The sequence below is a fragment of the Clavelina lepadiformis genome, chromosome 1 (assembly GCF_947623445.1).
Source record: "Clavelina lepadiformis chromosome 1, kaClaLepa1.1, whole genome shotgun sequence".
Lineage (NCBI taxonomy): Eukaryota > Metazoa > Chordata > Ascidiacea > Aplousobranchia > Clavelinidae > Clavelina > Clavelina lepadiformis.
This window is the reverse complement of record NC_135240.1, coordinates 11,244,072-11,259,190: the sequence shown is the minus strand read 5'-3', so window position 1 is coordinate 11,259,190 and position 15,119 is coordinate 11,244,072. Positions and strand designations below refer to the sequence as shown.

General features: G+C 34.2%; 1 protein-coding gene across 1 annotated transcript; it reads left to right on the top strand.

Moving 5' to 3' along the window:
• The first annotated feature begins 560 nt into the window (after positions 1–560).
• On the top strand, positions 561–4,422 carry LOC143449148 (growth hormone secretagogue receptor type 1-like). Its single transcript, XM_076949244.1, has 9 exons — positions 561–675; positions 750–869; positions 1,064–1,193; positions 1,807–1,935; positions 2,895–3,034; positions 3,290–3,420; positions 3,528–3,653; positions 3,889–4,027; positions 4,350–4,422. Exons 1-9 carry the CDS (start codon positions 590–592, stop codon positions 4,420–4,422), a joined length of 1,074 nt encoding a protein of 357 aa, XP_076805359.1. The 5' UTR covers positions 561–589.
• The last annotated feature ends 10,697 nt before the right edge of the window (positions 4,423–15,119 follow it).

The window sequence follows — 15,119 nt, the reverse complement described above, 5'->3', positions numbered from 1 at the left end:
AGCTTACTTAAGTACGTTACTTTGGCCTAAGCTCTACTTAAGAATAACTTAGAAGAAGTACTCATAGACAAAACTACTTAAGTATAGCTTAAGTAGAAGAACTGTACTTAAATTTAACTAAACCTATTTCGTTGCTGATCACCACTGGATTTCAATAAATGTGATGTTGTGAAAAGGCGAGCAAAACGCGACAAAAATGACACGTTTGCACATTGTCCTCGTATGCAACAATGAATACACGTGGTGTGTATTTATTGTGTGACAAACAACACTCCGATCAAAAAACACAGCAGCGAAAATGCTGAGTGAAAACTATGCTACTAACACACTGAATTTGCGACAAGTGACATGCGAATTCTATACGAAGACACATTTGCGTCTGAAAAAAATTTTTTTTTTTGATTCGATGATACTTGCAGACTTCGTCGTCTTCGACGTCTGAAAAAATGTTTTGATTTTGTGGTGTATCATATTTTTTCCAAATAAAATCTCTATAGTTTACTGCCACAAAGCTTTCTTTAAATATAATTTCAAACTTCGACTCCCAATCAACTAGAAAACAGCACTAGGTATAGCTAAAGTAAGAGAGATGTCATTATTTACTGAAACACCAACCAGCGATGCTTCTTCATCCACTGCTGCTTCTTACGTAAACTTCACAAGTAGTACGTATAAGTAAGTGTTTAATGTTCATAGCTTATACTAAATTTTTGCGATTTATTCAAACGTTATATTTGCTTAATTTTAAGGCCGGTATTTGGCGGAACTGAAATCGCAATCACGGCTTCGATTATGTTTCCTCTTTTCATCTTTGGAATTATCGGGAATGTGTTGACCATCGTCGTCATTTACCGATCGCCGAAATTGAAGTAAAATTTATCTATTGTTTTCTTGTGTTAAAGCACGTTTTCTTCATATTTGACAAGTAATATAAATGCAGTTTATGCACCAATCACGTGATGTGAAGAATGTATATGCTATGTTGCCATTAAAATATTAGAACAAATAAGTTACTTAAACTGATTAACAACAAGTATTAAAGAGAGACAAAACTTTACTTTAGGTCAACGTTCCACTACATCATCCTCAGCATTTGCCTTTCTGACCTTATATCAGCAATTTTAAGTCCTCTTTATGTGTACCAACGCACTTGGGGTTTTCTATCGTGGGACATTCCAAATTTCTTATGCGGGGTAATACTCTGTAGGCAAAATGCGTATGCGACTTGTTGGTCGTCTTAACTATGCTACAAATCTAGTAAATAGGAAATACTGTAGTTTAAATCTATATAAAAATCGCTTGGTTATTGTCCGTGCGTAATTTTCACCATCTTGTCCTAGTTTGATGAGCGGCGTGATGTTTTTCAAAAAAAGAAGTTTGAAATGATTTTTACACTTCGTGCTTTTACCACTATTTTTATGCATTTGAAGTCTTTTTTCTGGTTAATTTTTTTTACTTCTGCGTTACTATAAGTATAAAGGCGTTGTAAAATCTATTACGTAATGAAACGTTATAAGGTAACTAACTGATGGCAACGTTTAGATTTTTATCCCCTGTTTTTTCCTACCAATAACTTGAAAGTTGAAACAGACTGGTTGTTCCAAATTGCAGGGGTTAGCACAATGAGAGCAAGTTTATTCGTATTATAGGCCTACTTATATTCATGTTAAATCTGCTACTGATGATTAAATCTGCTTTAATTGGGTTAATTGCAGCAATTTGGTACATCTTCAAACTTAAATTTTTTTGATTATGGGTTTTTTGACTTGGTTGGCAAACCCTTTACGACTCTATAAAAAATTGCAGATATTTTGGGGTGGTGATAATTTTACATCTGTGGCAACGTCATTTCATATATTATTGTTTGCTTTCTTCCGCTTTATTTCATTAATGTATCCACATCGATTCAAACGAATCACCAGCAAACATGTAAAGGTAAGACGGATATATACCTTATTTTTTTGATGAATTAGTGAGACCGAACCGAAAAATAAATTGTGAAAGTTAAACAATGACCTTTATTTAACTAGTTTATCACGAATTTATATTGCATATATAGCACCGGTAAACAAAAAGTTTTTTTCTTTGCTGCCTGAATTGTTGGACCTACTTTGGGGTATATTTGCAGCACCGATTCCAAAAATGTAATCAGTTTTTTCTCATCAACTCTAGTGTTTGAGATACTGTATATCTACAGTTTGGTCAACTACTTACTGTGGCCTATAGGACTACCCTGCTGCATCATGCCTTTTATGCCGAAGCGTCATTAATTTTGCAACAGGAAATTAACAGTAAATGCAATGAGGTAGTTGAATGGTTTAAAAGCTACCAAAATTTTAAGTTACTCAGTTTCAAAGTTATATTTCAATTGCTGCCAAATCCCATAGTGCCTTCATATTCAGTGTTATCACTTGCTAACTATCACCTACTAGCGGGTAAACAAAGTATTACCCATGTTTTCTCTGTTTGTGAGACAGTAGAGCAAGAAGTGAACACTGGACAACAAAAGAATGGGCTTCGAGAAATGAAATGAAAGTAGGTGAGAAAAACGTTGTTAATCGATCTGAAAAATGGACAAAAGTCACCATCACAGGGGGTCACCATATCTCATAAACTAAAGCTGATGGAAAAAACAGTCATTTTTGGAATCAGCGCCCCAAATAGGCTATACCCAAAAATAGTTCTAACATACCAGGTACCGAATTTTATGTTGACCAGTGTGATCTATATTAGAAATTTCCTTATATGCTTTGGCAATCGAATCAACTGTTACAAAAAAGCATTCTTCTATCTTTTTAGTCATCATTTTTCCTATAATTTGTAGGTAAAGGTTAAGCTAAAATATATAAGTATAAGGTATATTTATGAAACCTACAATATTAAACCGAATTTAGATCATTCTTTTGGTTGTTTGGATGATTTCTGTTGGAGTGGGTGTAGTTCCATTCGTAATCATGTTTGGTGTTCGTGAAATAGATCGACGATTTTACATCCCCGCACGATCATGGCCGTCCTGCACGGTATACGAGGAAAGGCAAGTTGTACTCGTATTAAGTTACGTCTCTTGCTGGTAGCTAAAACTTGTGTTTTTTAGTGATTTTTGTCTAGGCGTACTTTTTTAACCGATCTCAAATTTTACAACAGATCCACAATGTACATTCTTGATTTGAAGCTTAGACGTTGATATTACAAAGCTTTGAAATATATGTTTAAAAAATTTGGCTAAATATAAACGAAGGCGCTGTGCCCTGTTATATCAGTTAAATAAGTAACTGGTGTAATTTTGTAGAGTTCCTATGATGTTGATGTACTCGAAAATAGGATATTCATTATTCTTCTACATTCCCATGATCTTGATTACTGTTTTATCGCTTAAAATTGCTTGGTTTATTTATTCGCGGAAACGACAGAGACGTGAAGGTATACCGAGACCGGTGCTCATATGAAGACTTTATACTGTACATCCAAATTCAAGTTTATTCGCCGAAAGATTTTTTGTTAATCTATACCTTCTACTTAATGTTCAGCAATGAAGAAAAAACCTCAGAATGAAAACTCAAATGAGCTGAAGCAGCAGAATAAAGAAAAAGGTGCAATTCTGCAACTTTTCTTGATTGTTGGATCATTTGCACTGGGATATATCCCGCATACTGGTAGGTTCCTAAGTGTTCCGATCAAATAACCTACATTTTTCTTTCTTTGAAGCACAATATTTTATTGGTAATTTTTTTTGATATGAAGTATGGTGGACTTTGAATGTCATCCCTAGTCTTGCAAATAAAGAAACTGAGATATTACTTCAAAATAGAAAAACGGTAACTAAAATCAAAGCAGTTTTACATACGGCTGTGTAGTTTTAATTCTTGTTTTATTTATTTTAAATGAAAGCCTACCACATCTACGTAAACACGATTTTGCCATGGACCAATTCTGAAGTATATTTCCAGTGGTGGTTGGGCCAAATCGAATATATCACACTTCGGGTTAGCGAATGCCTCAATCCTGTTTTCTACAACCTAGCTTCACCGTAAGTACAGCACTATGTGACACGATGCTGGTTCTTACTGCAATTGAAGAAAAGCATAAATATATAGTTACCAAATAGAAACGGCAAGGGAAATTGACACGCGTTTCTATGTTATTCTATTGTATTCATAATACTGTAACCTTCTTAAAGTAACCTACTGCAACCTGCCTACTGTAAGATTAAAAACCCCTTTGATCATCAGCCGAAATTCTAAGTCCGATTACAGCAGAGGTGGATAAATGCATTTTAAGCTGTATCATCTGGTCTATAGCTTTATGTGTAGACATATTCTTTTTAAAAAGTCTTTTTTCAATATTAACAGAAAAATCCGAAAAGAAACAAAGACAACTATCAAACAGATTTGCGGCGATCCGTTATCAGCAGCATCAAGCTAAAACCAGTTTCCGTTAACAATGTTGACAAGGTTACAACAAACAAAGCAATGTGAAAGAATCTGCTCGCCAAAAAAATGAATCACTTTACTTTGTGTCTTGCTTTATTTCTCTGAATCGAAGTATTTGCAGCTTAAAGTTTTATTGCTCTTATATATGATTGCAAATTTATGGTCTTTTATAGCGTAATTTAAGAAAGGACTGCATTGCATGTACGTAAATCAAATGCTTGCAGCTTATATTTTAACCCTTATTAGCACAGGGATTTTAGGTAACTTAATCGGCACATATGTTGACAAATTGTCAACATGGCATTTTCTTGTGTATTTCGATACAAATGCGCTGGTATCAAAGTCATGTTGTTATTTTAGATGATTTGATGTTGTAAAAACCTTAACAAAACAATCATTAATCCTATTTGGAAGGTCTTCTTCCTACCCAGGACATAGATTCGGCTTACTAGCTCTCAGATAAAATGCAAAGAAATCTTAACAAGCGAAGTTTTGTCAAGTATATTTCAAACACAAAAACGAAAAAACGTGGAACACTACAACATATTGTTCAGCATTCAAGGCAATATTGGTTCTTCTGAAGTTTTCTGTGTCGTGGGCAAACCCGTCGGCTACATGTGACACATGCAGATCGAGTATGCTTTGCACATCTGCAGCATCTTCGGCCTACTATCAAGAGGATCCCACAATCGACGTAAATCGGTGAAATTATCTCTGTCCAAGCCAGCACGTATCATAATTGCAAGACCTGCCTCAACTTCTTCAATTGTGAAGTTTTTGTGTATAGAATTTGGCAACAGCTTACATTCGTGTCTCACGTCCCTCGCTTTTCTGTTTGTCTCACGTACTATCTGAAGTATAATTTCAGGCAGATAAAATAATTTGAAGGCATCCACTTCAAGTTCAGGAGCAGCATCAATCCGAGGCTGTTGCGTCAATATATTTCTTCTTCTGAATCTGCCTGGAAAAGGATTTGCATAATAGGTTGCATTGCCAGCTATTATTGGTACTTGATCTTCATCTTCTAAGGAACCATCATTAGATTCTTGATCTGCATCACTACCAGTCTCGTCATCTTCACTTTCTTCCTCAAAGACATCTATATCGGACAGCTCTTCCTCTTCCAAAGGCAGTTCATCAACATCTAGTATGGACTCACATTCACTACTACTTGTAGCCTCATCATTAGAGTCGCTATCAACATCATCAGAAGTTATTTTCAGTTGTTTCAGGGCCTCTTGAAATGTATATCTTCTCTGTCTGTCCATCAGTGAATTTGCACCTTACTGTAATTAACCGAAACAACCTTTCAATTAAAAATGGTTAGCATTTCATGATAAGTATCTTGTAAGAGCTAGTTAGAGCTAAGGCAAACGTTTGCGACACAACTGGTTAGACAATAATTTTTTTCTGAGTTATATCAACTGACAATCTAACTCCTTCTAGTTAGACAGTGATTAACTAAATACACATGCAACGTTCCTGTAAAATAAGCTAGCATACTATTTCTTTCCCTTATGCTGCAGCTGTTTACACCAGGAAAGCTAAGCAATTTGATAATCCAACTTACTTCCTAGTTCTATGTACCTTTCTGACAAAAAACAAGCCTACTGTGAAGTGTAGGGAAATGGTATTTACTGTGAACAATAAGGAGAAAACAATAGCCGATGATGAACAAACCAGACACGTTTATTACGTCATAGACTGCAGTTAAGCAGTTTGTCCACGCGTACTGTTGCAGGCATTTAAACAACGTGAATCTGATTGTTGACATTTTGTCAACAGATGTGCCGGTTAAGTTAAAACGCAAATAACTCATTGTGGAAACATTGAAACGTTTTGAAATTGCTATAGAAGTAAGCTATTCAGAAGTTCTCCATCGTCACTGGATGTTGCTGAGCTAGTGCATAAAGTACGAGAGCAATTTCAAACAAAAAATCGATTTTGACAAAATGTCAACGCATGTGCTAATAAGGGTTAAACTAATAGCTTTGTACTATAACTATAAAACGAGGCATTTTCATTTGCTGTTTTCTGTATACAACTAACATGACAAATGGTTTGTACACATTTCGCAAAAGTGTTATATGAATTGATTGGAACACCATTTCCTTGACCCGAAACTGCTGCCATTTCGGCTTAGATTTTTGTTGCTTTTTTCATCTTCAAAGCTATCAAAAACATGTTGATTGTTACCGTTATTTTGCAATCGCAATACAAGTGAGTGAAATATATACCTGTAGGTTATAACAAAACAATGAGCATAAATTGAATTGCGGAAAAACGGAAGTTATCATTATCTTTAAACCATTGAATCAGTTTGTTGCTGTGTTTTATCTCACCACCTGATGCTGTGTCTTGGCCACATGTAAAGATGGTATTAGTTGTTTGGTGCAAAATACCAGCGGTTATGATGTTTTTCTTTCGATGCGAATAGTTTATTTTCTCTCAGTGCAATGTTGCTTTTCCTATGTTTGACAGTTATGCTAATGTATATGCTCTTATCAGAATCAGGACAATATTGAGAGTATTAATAAAAGCGAATATTAATAAAAATGTGCAGCATATACGTACAGCCTAGTGCTGTTTTATACCCGATAAAACAAGCGCTGCTGAGGAACTGAGAAACTGACCGGCCAGTAGGATTGCACAAAATGCTCCATGTTTTGCGTCTGGAGTTTGAAAAGTGGATGGCTTTGACAGATTTTACCCACCGCGCTAGTTTCTCAGCATTGAGCTTTTCCAAAAGAGTGGAGGCTGCTTTGTTACAAGCAATGCCTGGAAAAACACTAACAGACTACCAAACTGTGCAGGATTTCACACTCGAAATCCTACCAGAGCGATCAACGGGAGTTGGTGCGATGGCCACGTGCAAAGTTTTTTTGTCCCAAGTATAGTAAACTATTGCAGAAATTTTGGTAAGCCTAGTGAAGTCAGGTGGCAATAGACCGGCTGCGGATTTGGCGGAAACCTACCGTTCTCTTGTAAGACTGTTGTCAATTTTTTAGTTTTTTGAAGGTTTAGCCGGTAAACGATTATAGAAAAGTTTATGAGGTGTTTTTAGGATGTTAAGTAAGCAATGGATGCGGGTCGTTACGGCGTCCAGGTTATCACTAGAACGAATAACATAGGTGCTACCATTGATCGTTAATCTACTTCAGTCTTCGCCAGTGACTTGAAAATCGTCTGAGATCGCTCTACACCCTCGACTTTTAAGATGTTCGTACAAATGCTGCACCCTCTTGAAATGTGTTGCTGGACATCCGAGACATTGATAAACGAACGAAAAAGTTTGTTCGGACGGACTTGTTCGAACACACTTTCAAAGTCGAGAGGGCTGGGTGGGGCAAGGCATAACTATTAACAATCTACTGTTTCTTCTTTCATAGCAGGCGTTCGTGATGATGCATCCGTAACTACGCCTTCCTGCAGGAAGGAATGGGATGAGTAAAACGCAGACCTATAGAAAAACAAATTTATACCAAACATTTTGTATTTTTCAGTCAATCTCAGTTCTGCATAAACGATTGTTTTAACGGTTTTGCACCATGAAGGAGTTAGTGATTTGAGACAACTATATAGTATATTCGGTGTCATATGTTTAGGCCTACAACAAATTTGTTAAATTGCATATACGGACTATTTTTGATATTATTTTACACAACACTTCTTCATGAGAGCGCATAAATTAATTGTTCAGTTCAATTTTTTAAATGCAACCAGATTCTTCGATTAATGTTAGCACATTAACAAGCACTTATTACGTCTCAAACAGATTTAGTTCAACACAGCAGTAGTTGCCAAACAAATTTTAATGCGGCTTCATTTTTAAATTTTGAAACCTTTACGGTGAACCAATTAAAAAAATAACATGAAAATGAAAAGCAATTATAAAAATGAGTCTAATTGCAATTTTATGTCTGCTCACAATTCTCACTCGATAATGAAAGCATTGTAAAACTAGAAGTGATTCACTAAAACCCGCCACAATATTGCGTTCTTTCTCGGAAGAAAATTCAGTTTAAAGATAAATTTGTGGAGCTCTTGCCTACTTGCTGCGCCGCATAGCTGGAAAAAAAATGCGATAAAGTAATTAACTAAGTTAAAAACATTTAAAAATCAACAAGAAAAGCACGATTTTTGACAAATCAAGATTGAAAATAGAAATATTTCTCATCATATGCATATTAATTGATCAAAAATAGCATTTTATTTCTTTATATTGCAAAAATTAGAGGTTAAGCTACAATCCAATTTAACATTGATTATACTTTTTTAAATTTAGTACCAAATTGAAGCTGTGACGAATAGCTTACAAAAGTTTTGTAAATACTGAATATTTATTTTTCATAAAAAAGAATTGAATAACGATTGATTTGATTCGGGACGGTGCATATATGATATTGGGTCCGTATGTTTGTATACGTGATGATAATATTAATAATAGTTTCTGGAGCTTGTAAGAATTTCAATAATTAACTTGGTCATTGTATTTTTATACACCTTATCTGTTGTTTTATTTTGCGAATTTTGAGACACAACTGAATTACTTTCATCTATATATCTTATAGTGGCCTAAAAGCTGCTTTCGTGCATGGGAAACTCATTTTTCTTTAAATATGCATGAGTGTTAACAGAAATTCTTCAATTGTAGCGTCATAATTAATGATGAATATTTAATCGACTACATATTTCTTTAGAAACGGATACTTTTCCAACGCGGTTGAAGATTCTTCATAATCTCACAGACGATCTCAAAAGTAGCAGAGCCTTTAGATTCCAGTTAGGTTATAGTAAGAGTAAGAATCATGTCGTTTAGCGAATCACCAACAAGCAAGGTTATTTCTACTACAGACATGCTGAGTTTGGCAAATGATACGTTCAAGTAAGTATTTTTTCCGTTACATATTTAAAATTGTGTTGAGCGAGACACGTTTCGAGATCTGGGCCTAAAACTATCGAGTTTGCCCACCGGGAGCCCAAAACATTTACGCTATAAAAAATGCTTAAAATTGGCTGCAAATAAATTGTATTCCCATTTTTGTACATACAACAGATTTAATTCAAAAATTCGCTTTGCTCCACCAGATTTCAGTCAACGCGATGCAATTAATCGAACTAAAGCCTAGCAACTAATTTATTGCGACCAATATACAACGCCGTATAATTAGTCTATTTTTTGTGATCAAAAGAATTCAGTCAAGTTTCCTGATGTACATAACTTACGATATATGTAAATATATATATAATATACATACAATAAAGTCCTCTATGGTGCCAAAAACTTGGGTTCGTGGCAGTGGCCCATAATGCTCCCTTCTCTCAGTGGCAGCTGTAACTTTGTTTAATATATGTTAATTTCAGGCTGATGTTTGGTGAAACCGAAATTGCAATCACAGCTTCCATTATATTTCCTCTCTTTGTCTTTGGAGTTGTTGGAAACATTGTGACAATCATCGTCATTTACCGATCGCCGAAGTTAAAGTGAGACAAATATTTTCTTTGCTTCTGTTTAAACAATTTTTCTTAACACAATGTCAACGTATAAGGTTATAACATATATGACATGTTATTGGCGTGAAAATTTCAAAATAAATAAATTATTTTAATCTACATCCAAATAAACAAAGAGGTACTCACTTAAATACAATAACATTCTTCAAAAAATTTTGAGTTTAGGTCAAAGTTCAACTACGTCATCTTCAGCATTTGCTTTTCTGACCTTATATCAGCATTGCTCAGTCCTCTCTTCTTATATCGACGCACTTGGGGTTTTCTTTCTTGGAACCTTTCGGATGCTTTGTGCAAAGTACTAAATATGATTAGAAATGCATGTGTGATTTCATATCTATAATTATATACAAAGTATGGATTTGTCTTTTCTAAAAGATAAAAAATAGATTTGGCCAACTTGAAAGTTAATTAGTTAGTTGGTTGGTTGGTTATAAACTTAAACTATTAATATAAACATTTAACAATATAATTTAAATCTGTATAATAATCTAACATTAACAAAGAAAAACTATAGCTTAAATGTTTTTATCCAAAGGTTTTGCTCTAATTTACTCTTTTCAACAATAGCTTTGTGATTCAGATGAACCAATCACTTCTTTAAAACTTTACAGATATTTTGGGGTGGAGACAATTTTACATCTGTAGCAACGTCACTTCATATATTGTTGTTTGCTTTCTTCCGCTTAACGTCAATTATGTATCCTCATTGGTTCAACCGCATTACGATCAAACACGTAAAGGTAAGGCATCACGCAGTGCGTCACGTCGGGCGGACAACAAAGCACTGTTAGATTTCGTAATTTCATTCTCGTAACTGCCGTCTCCCATGCCTTGTTACGGCTTGGATAACGACACTGGAGTAACCGTTGCGGGACGCAAGCCTGGGCAGCAGTAAAGTTCTTGGGTTGCCGAAACGTTAAGAATCTTCTTTCGACTTAACTGATGGGCTCCAAAGAAGTTCAGAACACCATGTTTTTCATAAGATTGGCTGCTGAAGTTGCCGTGTAACCAGTACAGTGAACAGGCTATTCTTCTTAAAGAAGCTACACTCTAAATTTTTGTTAGGATTTATTCTGTTTTAAGGGAATAACCACTGGGATGGAGTAAAAAATCAAAATTTTTGACAATTAAAAAAGAAGGTAACTGAACACCTGCTTTTGGTCATAAAACTATACCCCAAATAGATTTGGGTGGTTAGCAGAAAACATGACAACCATGCCCCAAAGGTTAATAAGGGGTCAAATTCATCAGAAATACCAAAAGTCGAAAACCGCTGACACTACAAAGCTGGTTGTAGTCTTAAAAGTTGCAGAATAACTATTTTTATACCTTCTCTAATTCAATATTTTCTCCTAATATCAACAGAAACGAACATATAAAGAAAAACCGATTGAAATGCAAAAGTTACTAAAACTTCATCCAACATCCAAAAAGGTTTAACACATTACAAAAGAATTAAAACAATATAATGGCTATACAGAAGCAGAAAAATCACTTCTCACACTGACTCTTGATATTGAATTTTTTAATTAACTTTCTTAATTTAATGTTTTGTCTAATTTGTCCATCTCTTTTTTCTAAACCTGAAATTGATGCGTAAGCTTCTGTTAATATCTTAAAGTGTCTTTACACTGCTTGGGTGTGGAAAGATTGCAAAATAACCAGCCGTTGTGTTTTAATTGCATTTATATCATCATTTTGTTGTAACCATCTGTCTTCTCAATGATGGTTGGAGGTATAATTTTTTTTTACAGCTGTAGAAGATGCTGAAGCTTCTGTTTCATTACGGTTGACTCTGAGGACTTTTGTAAGTGAGTACTGAGGACTGAGGACTTTCGTAACAGCCAAATCACGAGTCATTTGGTCATCATTTGCCAACAGTATATTTTTGTGGTGTGCAAAAAAAGCATTTCTTTTGAGGACAATGAGTGCAACATCTCTTACTTTGATGTTTGAAAACGTCAAAACTCGTTGATTTATGTGATAAAACTTTTTTGGTCCATCTGTAATTCTGTGCTGATGCTTAATTTCTAACCAAATTGGAAGTACATTTTGACACAACATTCTGCTAATGAACTTAATGATGTTGACGGCTGCTGAACGGAGACTTAAAACCGAAGGATGCAACAAGCTGATGTCTACCATCTAGCATGAGACAGTTTGATAATTAATTAATGTCACTAGTAGCTGAACTTCCCACAATCCCTTAACAGTTTTGTGCCCATGGACCACTTCAATTATAACAAAGCCCCAAATCCGACTTATTGAATTTTAGTTTCTTTTCTTCTTCTTCTTCTTGTTTCATTCTTAGTGTTTCATCCTGACCAAATATGTCAAACAACTTGTCAATATCACACATAAAATCACTGAAATGAGTTTAAAAAGTTTATTCTTTTGCGCATGCAGTTGTCAAAGGCTGGCAGTTGCTAGCCAGCGGTGAAGATAAATATGACAGCAAGAAATTTGCTATAGGATAACACTAACACATGATTAAGTGCTTTACAACACTATTAAGCAGGTATTTTTATGCCGTGAAATATTGCACATTCAATTTTTTACTTCAAATCTAAGCCAATTGTAAGCCTCAATTCATAAACAACGCATTGTTTAAATTCATCAAACGCCCCTTTTCCTAGTTTTAAAATTAATTATTTAAATTTGTTTTTAGTTGGCTCTTATCGTCGTTTGGGTGATTTCTTTTGGTGCAGGTTTTATTCCTTTTGCATTTATATTTGGTGCTCGTCTTATAAATCGACATGCTTCCAACCCAGAGAGAACATGGCCATCCTGCATCGCATACACAGAAAGGTCAGAATGGATATTATTTGCAAGCTATTTCGGGTAAATGGTATGTTTTTTGCGAGGAAAATTTGTTTAAATTTGGTAACTTGATTCTTTTGAAAATGTGAGGATTGTATTCAAAACAAAAGTTTGGCAATAACAGAAATCCAAGATGGTAATTGGCGTTGAAACATGGACGTTCTGGCTTATTGGTTATAACCGGTTTTATTGCATTATTTTTGCAGATTGGGTATGCTCAAAATGTACTCAAAAGTCGGATACTCAATTTTCTTTTACATTCCGATGCTCTTGATTACTATTTTGTCTACTAGAATCGTTTATATTATTTATTTGAGGAAAATCCAGAGACATGAAGGTACAGTATAAAAACGAGTAAAATACAGTATATACCTTTGCTTATAACAAAGATATCAAGTTATACTGTGCTATATGAGACAAAACCGAGCTTCATACTTATAATAACCAGCTATGAAGAAAAAACACCAAAAGGAGAACTCACAAGAACAAAAGCAGCAGAAGAAAGAAAAAAAGGCCGTCTTGCAACTTTTATTGATCGTCGGATCATTTGCATTAGGATACATTCCTCATACAGGTAAATATCATAATAACATCCATTTCATGTTTCTTTGGAAAACAACTTTGTGGTGCTTCTGCAAGCTCGTTCGCAACATTGCGGGAAATTATATAAAGTGAATGTTTGCGGCGTGAAGTTGGTTGCCAGTTCCTTGGTTACTTATTTGGACTGATTCGAAACGTATATAGGTAACGTTTTAACACACTTGCTGTTTGTTGTAAAAAGTGATGATTTAAAACAAATTCCAAAGAATTTGCGTGAATCTGAATAAATTTAAACAGATTTAAATTATTTAATTAATTTAACCATTTATGTAAAATAGTCAAAAAACTATAAATTAAATGCATAAAAAACCCACTTTAGTTGAAATAAACGTAGCCTATAAACAATCAAATATATTTGAACAAATTAGAATAAATTATTGTCAAAACCGAAACAAAATCTAAAAAAATAATTTAATTGATACAAAACAAAATAATTTTTCTAAAAACTATAGAATACATACAAATGAAAATAAATTTATACAAATTTCAATATATTTGAATAGATTAATAAAAACTCTCTAAATTCCAATAAATCAACAATCTCTATAAATCAACAGAATAAATTGTAAAAATAAATTCAACAATATAAATTCAAAAATTAAATTAAAAATTTAACAAATGTGGACTAGTTCATAACGGATAGATTACATTAAAATTGCAAGAATTCAACGGCATACAGATAATTTATTAAATCGGTAATTGACTCTGTAGGTTATTTTGGACAAATACTTGAAGGTATCCGTTTTAATAATTAATCGGCCATTGATAAATTTGACATAACATAAATTCATAATCTCATAAAAAAAAAGTTAATTAATCGGCAGAATTTCTTAAATGTTGATAACTTGAAGAGTAAATTTACTCGAAAAGTAACAAAATCGCGTATATTTATCCGTTGTTTTGAATAATAAACTGAGATTTTATTGCGCACAGACAATGTTAGCTCCAGCCATTCCAGCCTAGACTCTAGGCTTTCTAGCCTGATATTTAGTCACCACATCTTTTTATCGTTTTCTTTTTTTTTTTTAGAAAACTCTTTTAAAAATAGCTCATAGCTCAGTTACATATGCCTTGTATCCCACTTTCTTTAGGCTAAAATTATAGGAAACGATAATCAACTTCAATTGCGAAGAAGTCACTATCAAAAAAACGTTAACCAACTTCGCGTCGGTTAAGTGTTTGACAAATATGGTTAAAGGCTTTCATCTCATATAACTATATCGTCGGTAGAGGTTCATGGGACGTGCTGTGAGTTGTAAAACTGCATTCGAAAAAATTGCAATTAATTTTCCAATGCTCATTAACTTTTGTATTTTTAAAGTCATAATATGGCTTCAAACAGCAATTACACTGCTCTGTTTGAGTTAAGCTCACGTACCCAGAACAAACTGAACGATTTTATGTTTAAAGCATATTTCGCACAAATAATTTTGGACAAGCGCATTCATATTAATACTTTCTTTGAAAGCTTTCCACTTTGTTGCAACCACGTCTAAGCCAAAGACCCAATTCCACATATATATGCTATGGTGGTTTGGCCAACTTGAATACATTACACTTCGTATCAGCGAATGCCTCAATCCTATTTTCTACAATTTAGCATCACCGTAAGTTGTGTTTGACGTAGTTTGCTGCCCTAATGTATTTATGACAACAGATGACGTAATGCGAAATCATTCTTTCACAAAGACGTAAATATGAAAAGTTAAAAAAGCCAAGTTGCATAAACAAATGTTGTTTCAGTATTACCTGCAT